This window comes from Sycon ciliatum, chromosome 4 (assembly GCF_964019385.1).
Source record: "Sycon ciliatum chromosome 4, ocSycCili1.1, whole genome shotgun sequence".
NCBI classification, from domain to species: domain Eukaryota; kingdom Metazoa; phylum Porifera; class Calcarea; order Leucosolenida; family Sycettidae; genus Sycon; species Sycon ciliatum.
The window spans coordinates 40,474,353-40,488,948 of NC_088646.1; the positions used below are offsets into that span (position 1 = coordinate 40,474,353).

Below are 14,596 nucleotides of genomic sequence, written 5' to 3' on the forward strand. Positions count from 1 at the left end.
TAGTATTCTTACACACCTGTTTGTACAAGGGAGCATCACAAAGTCAGCACAACACGGCTGATCTCATACAATGTACAACACTGTACTGGGTGATTTTTCAATCTTTGATGATGAACTTGTTTTTTATCTCGTTCTCTTTGTGTGAAGTGCCGAAAATAGTTTCAATTAAAATAAGTGGGCAGGGCACCGCGGACAAGCAAAACAAAAACAGAAAAACAAAAACAAAAAGCGGTGGAAAGTAAATAATTGTTGTGTTCTATGTACACCTATAAGGGAGAAAGAAGCCAGCGCCGTTCCAGTAGAAGAAGTTGAACATGCTATCGTTAAAAGCCTACTACAGTACTACTACTACGCCAGACAAAGGGTGTTGTGTCACAAGTCGGCCCAATCCTGCCAGGACACAAATTCGAGTAAAGATCTTTAAAAATAGTAAAACAAATAGGGAAGAAGCAGAAATGCAGAGCAGCACGACGATACTGACGAGCGACCGGTAACCAACAGGGGGTAGTAAGTATTTTACTACTCCCACAGAGGGTAGCACGTATTTTACTACTTGCCGGTGGTAAACAGGGAATAATGGGATGCTAAACAGTGAGCTGTAGACAGTAATACTAGACTGGATATTGGAGAGACCCAACAGTGAAGTGCCTCGCAAGATGTCATTAGTTGATTAGTAGCAGCACACCTAGGTACATCTTGCCAAATCAGCCAGGAACGCAGCAAGAGCAGTTTCCGTCAAGAGCAGGAGGCAGGATAAAGAAAGCTGTGGCAAGGGTGAGGGTTGAAGAAAGGCAATGTCCAGGCTATCCAAGCGCCAAACATACCATCTCCATGCTGTGGCTGCACGAAGAGGAAACAGTTCAACGCTGGAGCTGTGCCTGCTCCACCCATAGCGGTAGAGAAATCAGCAGAGCTAGTAACCATGGCAGCAACAAGCACGTAACCATGGCAGCAGCACACACATAACCATGATAGCAGTACACACAGCACTTGACAATATGTTGTTCTAGATACACGATATACAAGTAGGAGCATGATGCCGAATACACACGCACACAGCAGCAATACAACAGCTACTGCTACTACAGAGCAGAGGCATGCTGACAAACACACAGTGATCACAACATCATCACAGCTCACGCGCGAGTGTCGGTTGCGGTGGTCATGACTTCTTGGGAATGAGTTGTATACTGAGACGAATCTCTCCAGTGTCCACACCTTGCAAGACAAGCACTTTCTTCCAGGGACCGGGGCCTGTCAAACTGTTGACATTTATCTCAGCTCGGCCTAAGAAATCTGTAATGCGCCGACAAACACGCACGCACGCACACACACAAAAGGCAAGGCAATATCCGTTTCAGGTACAGGTATGTCACCAAACAGTGATCCTTGTCTACCTGTCCATACAAGAAGATCCTGACAGTGAAATAGCTCAGAAAAGAAAGCAACTGAAGCACATTACTACACAAGCAACAAGACCAAAACTGGTTGCTGACCAACAGTCCATGTTGCAGTTTACATTTTTCGGAATTATTTTACTGCATGAGTGTGTCACATCAAGCGACAGCACTCACTGTACATGCATGTACGCAAATACACACACATACACAAAGTCATGCACACAAACACACGGACACACACACACACATGTTACTAACAGAGGACCCCTAACACACAATTTGCACAGTGTTGGCAGTGTAAGCAGCAGAGTGTCACTAGCAGCAGGTCACTACTAACCATCAGGACTGAACCGATCATGATCAAACACAGTGAAACACAACACTTCGGATGACAGGTCGTGCAAATTAAACACCATCTGCAGAAACACACACACACACACACAGCAGTGACAATAGTGGCATCAGCAAAACGATAATAGCACATAACACACGTCACGCGTCACAACGACTAAATAGATTCATAGAAAACATACCAGGGCAGTGTCACTTTGTGCCAAGACTAAATCCAGCCGGTACCAGTACAACACAGCAGCACAGGTAGGCCAGGGTTTACCTGGGGTTTACCAGCAGCACAGGTGGACCAGGGTTTACCTGGGGTTTATCTGAGGTTTACCAGCAACACAGGTGGACCAGGGTTTACCAGCGACACAGGTGGACCAGGGTTTACCAGGGGTTTACCAGCAACACAGGTGGACCACTCCAGAGTTTACCTGGGGTTTAACGGGGGTTTACCAGCAACACAGGTAGACCAGGGTTTACCAGGGGTTTACCTGGGGTTTACCAGCAACACAGGTAGACCAGGGTTTACCAGGGGTTTAACAGCAACACAGGTAGACCAGGAGTTTACCAGCACCAGCCAGGGGTTTACCAGCACCAACAGCAACCACCATCACCAGCACCAGTAGGGATGTCAGCGAACGTACTGCGCAGGCCTCTGCGCATGCATTGCGTCATCGATTTTTTGAACGTGATCGACTGATCGCGGCCGACAGAGAAAACATGGCCGCGGTCTGTTTGGACCGCTGGGAGTCGTAAAATTACTGTTCTTCTGTCCTCGCGACCATTCAAATCATACGCGATACGGAGGACCCACGTACTCACCACGTCCCCCCCCCCCCCCCCCCCCGTCGATTTCTCTGAAAGTTTGCACATCGTGAAACACCAGTATGAGAGGTGTTCAGGCCAATTTTCAAGGGATTTCCCTGGTTGGATCGTTCCAAAATCGGACTTGCATTTCTCGCTCGCGGCCATTTCTTGCGCGATGGAAGCGCCCTGCCCTGGTGAGTAACCAGCGTCGCGCTTGGTAGAGAGTTGCTGCAATCAGCTCCCTGATGTCTTCACTGCCATTGTCAGAAGCGATGGACCATGAATTTGTTTGAGAGTCTCTGGATGCTACTATTCCTGCATCTTCTTCGCACGATTTATTTTGCAAAAAAATGAAAGTGTTCATGAGTTTTCTTGTCGGCCGCGCGTAGATGGGCCAGGCTGACCTGCGCAGATGGGCTGCGCAGTGCGTTCGCTGATATCCCTAGCACCAGCACAGCTGGGTGATGAAAGTATGAATGAAGACACTCTCGTCACAAACCTTATGATCCCATGTTGGACTAAGAGTTTCCAGAATGACTTGAGAGCGATGTTCCTGCTGCCCAAGAGTTACGCGTACGTATGGATCACTCTTACCTATACACCACACACACACACACATGCAACGGCACACACATGCATAGGCACACACACATGCAAAGGCACACCCATGCATGAACACAGGCACATAGGCATAGGAAATGGAAGAAAAACAGCAGTCACAAGACAAACACACACATGATTATGCACATGCACGAAACACAGGAGTGTATAGAACAAAACACAACAAAAACTAGTAGGCCAGAAAGTAACACAATAGATATGACTATGTGTGTGTGTGTGTGTGTGTGTGTGTGTGTGTGTGTGTGTGTGTGTGTGTGTGCGCGCGTGTGTGCGTGTATGTGTGTGTGTGTGTGTGTGTGTGTGTGTGTGTGTGTGTGTGTGTGTGTGTGTGTATGTGTGTGTGTGTGTATGTGTGTGTGCACGTTGCGCGTATGGATGAGGATCGCACCCCCCTCCAACTCCTCTTTGGGTGGCTACCTGTGCCTCGGCCTTTTTGTGGTCCCCGGCGACGGTGGAAGGACACGGTGATGACCGACCTCAAGTTTGCACTGCAGCAGCCATCTCAGTGGTTCATCCTTGCTCAGGACCGCCAACAGTGGAGGGAAGTACGGGTTGCCCCTCAGTCGAGCTCCACCATGCCCAAGCCTGTGCATTGCGCAGTGTGTGACCGGAACTTCTCACGGGTCTCCGATCGAACGTGGCACAAGTGCACCACTCAGAGACGGCTTCCCATCCAGCTCCAGCGTGGATCAGTGCAGTGCCAGAACTGCCAGAGGTGGTTCCGCAGCAAGGGTGGCTACTCTGTTCATCGATGCCAGCCTGTCACGAGTTCACCTACACCAACAGTCAGTCTGTCTGTGCCACTTTCAGCTTGTTGCCAGCAGCACTGCCCAACATGTCAGCGATGCTTCCGTTCTGCGGCCGGGTTCAGGCGTCACAACTGCAATCGTGGTGCGAGACCATCTGCTGCTGAGAGAGCAGCTCTGCCCCTCAGCTGCCCACATTGTAAACGCAATTTCCGCCGGCAGCAGGACCTAGCCAGACATTCGCGGTCCTGCCTGTGATCCGACTCCCGTTTTCTGGTCCCCTTTTCATAGGGGTGACACTTGCCCATCTGGGCAGTCATGCTGCTAGTAGTAGTAGTAGTAGTAGTAGTAGTAGTAGTAGTAGTAGTAGTAGTAGTAGTAGTAGTAGTAGTAGTAGTAGTAGTAGTAGTAGTAGTGTGTGTGTGTGTGTGTTTGAGAGAGAGAGAGAGAGAGAGAGAGAGAGAGAGAGAGAGAGAGAGAGAGAGAGAGAGAGAGAGAGAGAGAGAGAGAAGAAAGAGAGAGAGAGAGAGAGAGACAGCATTCACACTAACCAGTTGGATCTGATGCTTTCAGGTTTTTCCCATCTATTAGATGTATCACAGCGGTAGCTACTCCACCAGCTGCCGACTGCTCACGAGCTGCAAACAAGGAGCACATACAACACAAACATAATCATACATCAGCTTAACAGATATGCATCACAGAAGAACACAACAGTAACTTGATGCACTGCATATCAGGCAGTGACCGGACAGACTCAGTAGCGCATACCACATACAAGTACGGACAACAATGCTAGTTACACAGTACCCAGTACCCAGTACACATTACACAGCACAGCTCGACCTTACCCTTAGCTGACTTGGACTTCATCTGACGTAGCTTCTCCACAAACGCAGAGTTTGCTTTGAGGATATCATTCACCCAACCATCACTGGCACAACAAAATACACAACAAAATACACAACAACAACAACAACAACAACAACAACAACAACAACAACAACAACAACAACAACAACAACAACAACAACAACAACAACAACAACAACAACACAGGAGCAGCTGTTATAGTTAGAAGGTACACACATTCATTTTGAGAAGCCACATCTTCTTCAAGCAACACCATGAACACCACCATCGTCGTCCGCGGTGGCAGCAGCAGCAGCAGCAGCAGCACCAGCAGCACCACCAGCAGCAGCAGCAGCACCACCACCACCACCACCACCACCACCAGCAGCAGCAGCAGCAGCAGCAGCAGCAGCAGCAGCAGCAGCAGCAGCAGCAGCAGCAGCACCACCACCACCAGCAGCAGCACCACCAGCAACAGCAGCACCACCAGCAGCAGCACCACCAGCAGCACCACCACCAGCAACAGCAGCACCACCAGCAGCAGCAGCACCAGCAGCACCACCACCAGCAGCAGCACCAGCAGCAGCAGCAGCACCAGCAGCAGCAGCAGCACCAGCAGCAGCACCACCACCACCAGCGGAATCAGCAGCAGTAGCAGCAGCAATCATCAGAAATGCAAAAAACATGACAAGGAATACGACTGTTCCAAGCTTACCGGTCGGACTTGCTTTCAGCGCGTAGTGACACAATCTTGCCAAGATGAGAGATGTGAAAGCAGAAGTTGTCACCTATGTGAGAGGGTGCATGTCAAAACACAACAATCATACATGCGTACATGACTGTACATGTACCATACAATGTACCATGTTTACGCCCGTCGCAAGAGAAGCACACAAATCTGCAAATGCACTCGATGTACACCCACAGATGTTCTCTTTATATAGCAACAATAGCGAACAAGATCTGAACGAGATCTGAACGAGATCTGAACGAGATCTGAACGAGATCTGAACGAGATCTGAACGAGATCTGAACGAGATCTGAACGAGATCTGAACGAGATCTGAACGAGATCTGAACGAGATCTGAACGAGATCTGAACGAGATCTGAACGAGATCTGAACGAGATCTGAACGAGATCTGAACAAGATCTGAACAAGATCTGAACAAGATCTGAATGAGATCTGAACAAGATCTGAACAAGATCTGAATGAGATCTGAACAAGATCTGAATGAGATCTGAACAAGATCTGAATGAGACAGATCAAGACTTGCGCCAGATAACTGTCTAATCCACACAACTGGCGAAGCCATTGTACATGTACATACACAGCCATGTGCACATACAGCACACATACAGCACACATACAGCACACATACAGCACACATACAGCACACGTACAGCACACGTACAGCACACATACAGCACACATACAGCACACATACAGCACACATACAGCACACATACAGCACACATACAGCACACATACAACACAAACAGAACACACCACATCCACATACGGATCCAAATTCACAATATACTCGGAAATCACATTCACTATGGAGTTGGACCAGTTTACACAAAACTACCGATCTACTCAAATCTAAATTAGAGAGCGGACAGCCAATGCAACTCCTCTGGGAGAGGTTCCCTGACAAAAGATAGCCGCCTTATTACTTAGTTTAGTCCTTACCAAATTCTTCTGCATTTGCCTCCTTGACCAGGACCTCATTTAGGAAATAAGGCTGTTTGAAAGAAAGAAAGAAAGAAGAAAGCAAAAACAACAAGCAAAGCAGTCAACATGCATGCAGAGAGAGAGAGAGATAGAGAGAGAGAGAGAGAGAGAGAGAGAGAGAGAGAGAGACATAAAAAGAGGGTTGGGATTGGGATTGGGGCAGGGATTTGGGGTGGTACTTGCTTGCTATGATATTCATTACTGAACAGAACTAGAGACTAGGACAGTGGTGTCAGCCAACTGCCCTGCGCTCATTACGGTTGCACTAAACAGAACTAGCCTATACCATTATACGCATCAGTGAATCGTACACCTAGGTAAGAATAACAGTCAAGACCATGCATGACTCAATATTGGAGAAAGGACTTCTAGTGAGCAGGGATATGTTAGAAGTGGTTGAGGGGCAAACTGAAAGCATGAACAGTAGTGTCAGTGCAACAGACAGCGAACACAACAAACACAATGTCATACACTTGCACCACTCCCTACTCCCTACTTACTTGTCTGTACATGGTGCGCTTTTCTTCCTGGTCGTTGCCAAAGGCCTTGGCGAAAGGATTCGTGTTGACCGGCTTAGCTAAGAGCAAGAAGTCATTGAATAGAACTGCATGCAGTTCACGACCGCTAGCAACCTAGCACATATATACACACATATACACACATACGCACACAGGCACATACACGGGCACATACACAGGCACATGCACACACGCACGCACACACACACGCACGCACACACACACATGTACAGAGCAGACAATACAGAGCACGTTCAGACGCAGCATGTGAGTAGTACATAACAAAAGAAGAACACACATCGGCTGTCTGCTGATTCACAGCGTGCTACTTCAGCATGGACTTAGATCAGTATGTGGCACACATACACCTGCACCCACACACCCATGTACGCACATGCACTCCCCCCCCCCCTCCCCCCCCCCCCCCCCAACACACCCATGCACACGCACACCCACTGCAAGCATACACAGGTCACGGATGCTCTCACCTTGCTCAGCATGCCTTCTCGCAATATCTTCCTTGGCCCAAGACAGTTCGTATTGGAATTGAAATGAAAGTACTGCATAAGAAAACAGACACAGACACATCACACACACACACCCACACATCACACATCACACAATCACTATGCATGCGGGTAGTTTACACACACCTGCATCCATAGTATTATTCCAAAAGCAGAGGTTGATACAAGTATAATAACACATGATCAATCGAGATGTTAGAGCAAGCACTTGTCTTTCTCTACTTCAGGCAGCAGCAGCAAACCGCAACAAACAGCAGCTCACCTCTTTCAAATCTGGCATGACAAAGTTCTTCTGCATCCATTCTAGACGATCGGAGTTCTCCTGCATACGAACACCTTCATTCACCTAGTGGAGAGACACAAGTGAGAACACATGCCACAGAGGAAACGATACGAAAGACAAACAAATATGCACACATGCACACGCACACACGTGCACATACACACACACACATACACACACACACACACACACACACACATACACACACACACACACATACACACATGTACACACATGTACACACAGATAGACAGACAGACAGACAGACAAAGACACAAACAGACAGATACGCAGACAGACAGACGGACATGCAGACACAGAGACATGCAGAGGAATTAGATCGTACCAATAACACACTCGTTTTATCAAAAGCACATCCACAGAACTTTGTACTTCAGAGCAGATTTCAAACATTCCCTACAACAAAAACAACACAACTGGACACAGCGAAAGCAAATTACAACCCAGCAGTAGTGTACCAGTGTGTGTGAGCAAGACTCCTGGGCTAGTTTAAGTCAATTATATTTCCTAGTAGTTTTAATTTCGTAAATTTCGTAAGGCTCCCGCCACCTACGAAACTAAAAACACCTACACAAATTTGTCACACTCACTGTGCAGTATGGTATGTATGCACGTAGTAGACCCTGATCGATGGCACTTACGCAAGTTAGATGATTACAAAGTGTTCTTTTTCTCAGGCTACGAATATTATTCGCTTACGAAGTACTAGCAGTCTGTCAGTTCTGAGTGTCTTTTCAAGTACATGTACCAGTACACTGACGTATGCTCACCTCTTCACATAGTTTCTGTGCAGCATCAACGGCTGCGACAAGGTTACTATGATCCGTTTGATCTTCGCTGGTGTACTTGAGAACCTGAAATAGAAACGCAAGTAAGCACACACGCGCGCGTGCGCGCACACACACAGACACACACACAGACACACACAGACACACGCACAGACACACGCACAGACACAGACACACACACACGCACACATGCACGCACACACATACACAAACAAACACCAGCAGAATGAAAAAGTCCTTGACCAGCAGGAAAATGCATTTGCACGGAGGGCGACAGTTGTTTCCTACCCACTGATGTTGTTCCTCATCTGCTGATACTGTTCACTGCTCGTCAATGACGTTAGAAAGAACAGTTCGCTCAGAAATACTAAACATCAAATCTATATTCTCATGATGGCACATCGTCGATAAGATGTAGGTGCAGTTGTACAGTGCTGCTCAATGAAATCCAGTCGTGTCACTCAAGTTTGCGCCTTGCATCATGTCGCAGCCCAGTGTTCACAGGTCTAGGGCTGCGCAATGCCCGGCGTGTACTTGAGTGACGTGACTGGATTTCATTGAACAGCACTGTACTTGTCGCTGTTTTGAGCGTGTAGTGGGACGAAGAGATATGGTGTGTGTGTGTGTGTGTGTGTGTGTGTGTGTGTGCGCGCGCGTTCATGTGTGTGTGTGTGTGTGTGTGTGTGTGTGTGTGTGTGTGTGTGTGATGTATGTGTGTGTGATGTATGTGTGTGTGTGTGGTGTGTGTGTGTGTGTGTGTGTGTGTGTGTGTGTGTGTGTGTGTGTGTGTGATGTATGTGTGTGTGTGTGTGTGTGTGTGTGTGTGCGCGTGTGTGCGCGTGTGTGTGTGTGTGTGTGTGTGTGTGTGTGTGTGTGTGTGTGTGTGTGTGTGTGTGTGTGTGTGTGTGTGTGTGTGTGTGTGTGTGTGTGTGTGTGTGGTATGTGCACCTACCTGCTGCACCAACAGTGGATACTTGGTGACACGTTGCATGGGTTTTAACAGAAAGCTCTGCAAGGGCAGACCACCACCAACTTTCTCCTTGGAACACTCCTGAGCATCATTACAATAGCAACACAACAAACCATGCAATATACAATAATGATGTCACAATGATGTCACAATGATGTCATAATAGTACAATAGAAACTACTGTAATGTCACGTATAAAATCAAATATTCATTGGTTTGAGGGAAAGATGCAAACGGGAAAAGCAAGTCAGCTTTATTAGAGGCAAAACAATGAATGTGGCAAGGTTAGGCAAGGTAAGGAATTCACAACATGTTTGCACCTACAAAAGACACATACACACAGACACACATGCCTGCAAGTACACCCATACACACACCACACACTACGCGCGCACACGCACCCCCCCCCCCCCCCCCACACACACATACACACAACACACCCGAACGCACCCCCCCCCCCCCCCACACACACACAATGATACCTACCTGTTCAAACTGCTGATATGGTTCATCACTCGCACTCAGGTCCTGAAGCAGGTTTATGGCACGGATCTGACAGCTGCAGAAGCGAACATGTGTGGTCAGACGAGGTATCTATACGCACAGCAGACACAGAGCAAACACAAAGCAGAGTGTGACACACTGTATAATCTAACTGCTGTACACACAGAACGTCATTTACAAGTACCTATACATGTATTACATCTGCACTCAACCTGCCCATATCACATTTGCGCTCAACGAAATCCGACCTATTGTGGAGTAAGTCAACACACTTTGCACCAGGTGCACAGGCCAGTGTTGGAAGGTAATGTGACGGTGGTCCTTTTAATGTTCTTTTCAGTCTTCTTTCTCTCTTTCTCTGGTTGGTTGACCATGAGTGTGTGGTATTCTCCCACTTCTGTTGCTCAAGAAAGTTTTCTGTTCAGTCCACGTGAACTTCCTGGAATACCTTCACGAACAAGTCCTCGGGAGCACGCACAGTCGAGCTTTACAAGTCTTCTCAAGTTGGGAAGACTTTTACGGGTCTTATTAAATTAGGGAGACTTTACGGGACGACGTTCTTCTGTTATTAGCTCCCGGCTCTTGAACCTTGTACACAGCTCAGTGTGCGGATGGGACCTCTCTGGTGTAGGAATGCAACATCACACACTTTTGACTTACCTGCTCACAGAGCAGATCACCTATGACAGGGATCAGGTAGGGTACGCCATCCACTTGTCGATCTAGCAGTGCTCTGCAACACAAACATATACAATGTCATAGTGGTGATGTCAGCAATGACTCATCATCAAATAATGGTGATGTCAGCATGAGGTAATGATGATGTCATCATCAAGTAATGGTGCCGTTAACGACATCAGAACTAACAATGCATCAGCAGGACTAGCAAAGGCATCAGCATCAGCAGCAGCAGCAGCACATTGACGAATTAAAGCACAAACTTCCACAGGCTATGGTTGCTAGAATAGTACAAGTACTTCGAAGTACTACTACTAGTAGTTCTAAGTCATACCGGAGGAAGATAGAATTTCCACTGATGATGTCATCAATGTTAGTGAAAATTGTGTTGATAATATCCTCCGGGATGATGTTTCGAACGACGAGAGGTTTCTGGAAGCACTGCATAGCGGCAAGAGATCAAAACGCACACACCCATGCACACACACGCACGAACGCACACACATGCACCAGCATACACAAGGGCACATAGAAAAGAGAAGCATTTGCAGCATTGCGCTAACTAGTATGAATCAGGGTTTCTCTGCCAGACTGCAGGGCTGCAAGGATGTACTGCTGTTGCACTTCCCTGTACACGGCTGTTAGCTGCACTTGGATCGCGGCAACTTAGTTTTCTGCACGTGAACCATGAAAAATCAATGCATGCTCATGCATAACCAGTCAGCTGGCCTGCTCGCCCACGCATTTGACAGGTAACAATTCCATCCAATTTGAGATATCGCTTCGTTCTAAGTCTCAAAACAGTTCTAAAGTCACCAAACCATGCTGGTAATCAATGGCTATTCAATGTTAACATCTTCAGGAAGACTTCAGCCGTTTCCCGAGAGTTTGGGCATCGTTGCCGTTATTTTTCACGGTGTTCTTCTTCCTCCTGTCTGGAGCTGCAATTGCATCCTGGAATTATTTGAAAGGTATTTCGTGTGGGCTGTGGGGGGTTCCAACAGGCATAAACTGACATCGCTATAGGATAACTGGTAACTTTCACCCTTCAAGGAGGTAGAGCAATGAGAATTTTTTTGTGGCGGTCGTCCAATTTTTGTGGCGGTCGTGGCTGTATTTGTGGACTTCCAAGGCTTTCATTCTGCCTGATACTACTCTACTGTATTGGAATCGTTGTTTAGGCACATGTAGCTGTCTTATTTGGTAGATCTGCTGTTTTCAGTCACTTGGGACACTTTGTCTAGCCTATTTGTCTTTCGTTCGTGCCATCTATCAGTTTTGTGGGGTGCCTTGGCCTGTATTTGTGAAGTTCTCGAGTAAGACCCTAATTGAAGTAATTCTTGACTGGAGTCACGACTTAAATTGTATTTGCTGGGCGAGCCCTCGTTCACGCAGTTGTCCTTATCGTAATAGTCAATATCTGCTTGCTGGGCGGACTAGCGGCTAGAATAGGGATGACCAAATGGTCCAAGGCAAGTGTGTACTAGTACACGATTATTGTTTCCGTCATCGTGAAATTAGCGTTGTGGAATTGCACTCGTCTGCCTTTGGCACTGAGGACATGAGGAGAGTTGATTGTTACTTCTGTTCAGCAATGAAGCGATCATCATTCAGCTCTCTTTGTTCTAATTATTGAGAGGACATACCGGCAACGCAAACAAGTAAAGATTAGGCAAATCTCGCCAACCTCCAAAGAGAGTCGAAGATATTTTCTCCAAATGCAAAGACGATCTTTGTGAGTTTGTGACTTGCATTTGCGTGCATACATGAGCAAGTCACGGACCACGGCACGTGCGCGGTGACGATGCCATCTCGAACCGACGCCATCTTCCTAAGTTGCCGCTTCTTGACAACCGTGTGTAGTGTGGATTGCTGGGGGTTTCCCCTGTATTTTTGGCTTCCTACACCGGTAGTGTGGATTGCTGGGGGTTTCCCCTGTATTTTTGGCTTCCTACACCGGTAGTGTGGATTGCTGGGGGTTTCCCCTGAATCGTTGGCTTCCTACACCGGTAGTGTGAATTGCTGGGGGTTTCCCCTGTATTGTTCGCTCCCTACACCGGTAGTATGGATTGCTGGGGGGTTTTCCCCTGTATTGTTGGCTCTCTACACCGGGGCTTCCTATGTTAGGGGAAGGGAGTCCTAGCATCTAGGGAGGCAGCGCGAGGCCATTGTATTCAAAATAATGCGCAGTTCGGCCCTGAACTTGAAGTTCTACGTGATACGTTAATTAAAGGGTTTCACTGACTGTTCATCGGACCGATCCCAACTGGGTAAGTATTGTGATTTGTGAAGCAAGAACATTGCGTATGTTATGTACAAACTGCCCACCACACCAGTTTTGCATAAGAGTTGATCAGGTATGCACTTTCATTTCATATGAAGCCCAGGAAAACGAATTTTACGAAACTAAAATACTACAACAGCTTCTTGATTTCCAGTAACTAGGAAGCAGTTCAGTATACACAGGGCCTAGAGTGAATTCCTGTGATAGTGCAGCACTAGACACCATCGAGCAAGGTGGTACGGTGTGTGAGGTTTACCTTTGTCACCATGATCAAGTCATCTACATAGCTCTGCTCTGTGGAGATCAGCTCATGGATGGCTTGCTGCAACAGGTGAACAGAACGCACACAAACACACACATACACTAAGTGACTGGTTCACAGAAAAGAAAGGGAACACCAGGGCACACATCATTGTGGTGAAACATTACTTAAAACACCACTACAAGCAACGTGGGCCTCAAGATCATGAGAGAGAGAGAGAGAGAGAGAGAGAGAGAGAGAGAGAGAGAGAGAGAGAGAGAGAGAGAGAGAGAGAGAGAGAGAGAGAGAGAGAGAAAGAGAGAGAGAGAGACAGAGTACAGATACCGTAACTTGTTAGTAGGTAAACCAAGCCAGCAGCACATTCCCACACTGCTTACCTGGCGTTTCCTTTCTTCCGCACTGACAGTGGGTAAGACATCAGCATGTATGGCAGACGTCCCTGTGCATGGACAGCAGCACATGTACAGGAGAACATACAGATCACACAAGACAACAACCGTCAGTTGTCATGACATGATCAGCAAAGACTCGAAAGAGCAATAAAACAAACCACTCTGACCATCACAAGGGCCCCAAACCGGCTAGCTAGTACAGCTAGTACATGTAGCTAACTATGAGTACAAGTGTACAGAGAGATGCACGGGTGAGGACTATGCGTGTTCTTTCCTAGCTGCTTCATCCCAGGTTCAGTTCTTACTCAAGCACAGTAAGTACTTCGAAGTACTTATACACACAGTAGACCTTGCCGGCAACTAGTCCCCGGTGACAAACGACAACCCCGGCACGCACACCGTTCAACCACCTGGCCTGGACGACCACTAAAACCAGGACCAGGGCAGGCCCGCCAGAAGGCGGGCGAAGTTGGTCCGGTTTGAGGGGGTGCGGGGCCGGGGATCACCCCCAGGCATTTTCGGAAAAATCCGGTCAGAAATGCATGTAGCAGAATTTGGCCCTTTCACAAGTTTCCAGAGCCCACTACAGAGAATAATTGTGCATGGATATCAATGTGCATGTACAATGCATGGCTTACTATAGTATGGGAGCATGTACAAATGTACATGTATGCATGATCGATAATACATGTACACATACATGTACCCAGAATTTTTTCTCCCCGGTTTTAGACGAATCCCGGGGGGGGGGGGGGGGGGGGTGACCTGAGCCAGAGTTGGTCAGGTGACAACCGGACCAACCGGACCGGTTCCGGTGGCCCTGCAGGGGATGCTATTTTCAGTCAAATGACCTTGGATAAGGAGACCAC

General features: G+C 47.6%; 1 protein-coding gene across 3 annotated transcripts in view; it reads right to left on the reverse strand.

The window, feature by feature from the left end:
* Nucleotides 1-90: 90 nt before the first annotated feature.
* LOC135816173 (intersectin-1-like) overlaps nucleotides 91-14,596 on the reverse strand; it is a 37,661-nt gene continuing 23,155 nt past the window's right edge. For all 3 annotated transcript variants that reach the window (XM_065329567.1, XM_065329568.1, XM_065329566.1), the window contains 17 exons: nucleotides 13,713-13,774; nucleotides 13,330-13,395; nucleotides 11,124-11,230; nucleotides 10,772-10,844; nucleotides 10,094-10,201; nucleotides 9,590-9,688; nucleotides 8,620-8,703; nucleotides 7,808-7,891; nucleotides 7,507-7,578; nucleotides 7,001-7,132; nucleotides 6,459-6,510; nucleotides 5,481-5,553; nucleotides 4,765-4,847; nucleotides 4,465-4,551; nucleotides 3,046-3,140; nucleotides 1,738-1,816; nucleotides 91-1,296 (listed from right to left, as the gene is read on the reverse strand). In XM_065329567.1, the coding sequence (XP_065185639.1) occupies nucleotides 1,163-1,296; nucleotides 1,738-1,816; nucleotides 3,046-3,140; nucleotides 4,465-4,551; nucleotides 4,765-4,847; nucleotides 5,481-5,553; nucleotides 6,459-6,510; nucleotides 7,001-7,132; nucleotides 7,507-7,578; nucleotides 7,808-7,891; nucleotides 8,620-8,703; nucleotides 9,590-9,688; nucleotides 10,094-10,201; nucleotides 10,772-10,844; nucleotides 11,124-11,230; nucleotides 13,330-13,395; nucleotides 13,713-13,774 (1,490 nt within the window). In that variant the 3' untranslated portion in view covers nucleotides 91-1,162. The remainder of the gene's footprint in view (nucleotides 1,297-1,737; nucleotides 1,817-3,045; nucleotides 3,141-4,464; nucleotides 4,552-4,764; nucleotides 4,848-5,480; nucleotides 5,554-6,458; nucleotides 6,511-7,000; nucleotides 7,133-7,506; nucleotides 7,579-7,807; nucleotides 7,892-8,619; nucleotides 8,704-9,589; nucleotides 9,689-10,093; nucleotides 10,202-10,771; nucleotides 10,845-11,123; nucleotides 11,231-13,329; nucleotides 13,396-13,712; nucleotides 13,775-14,596) is intronic.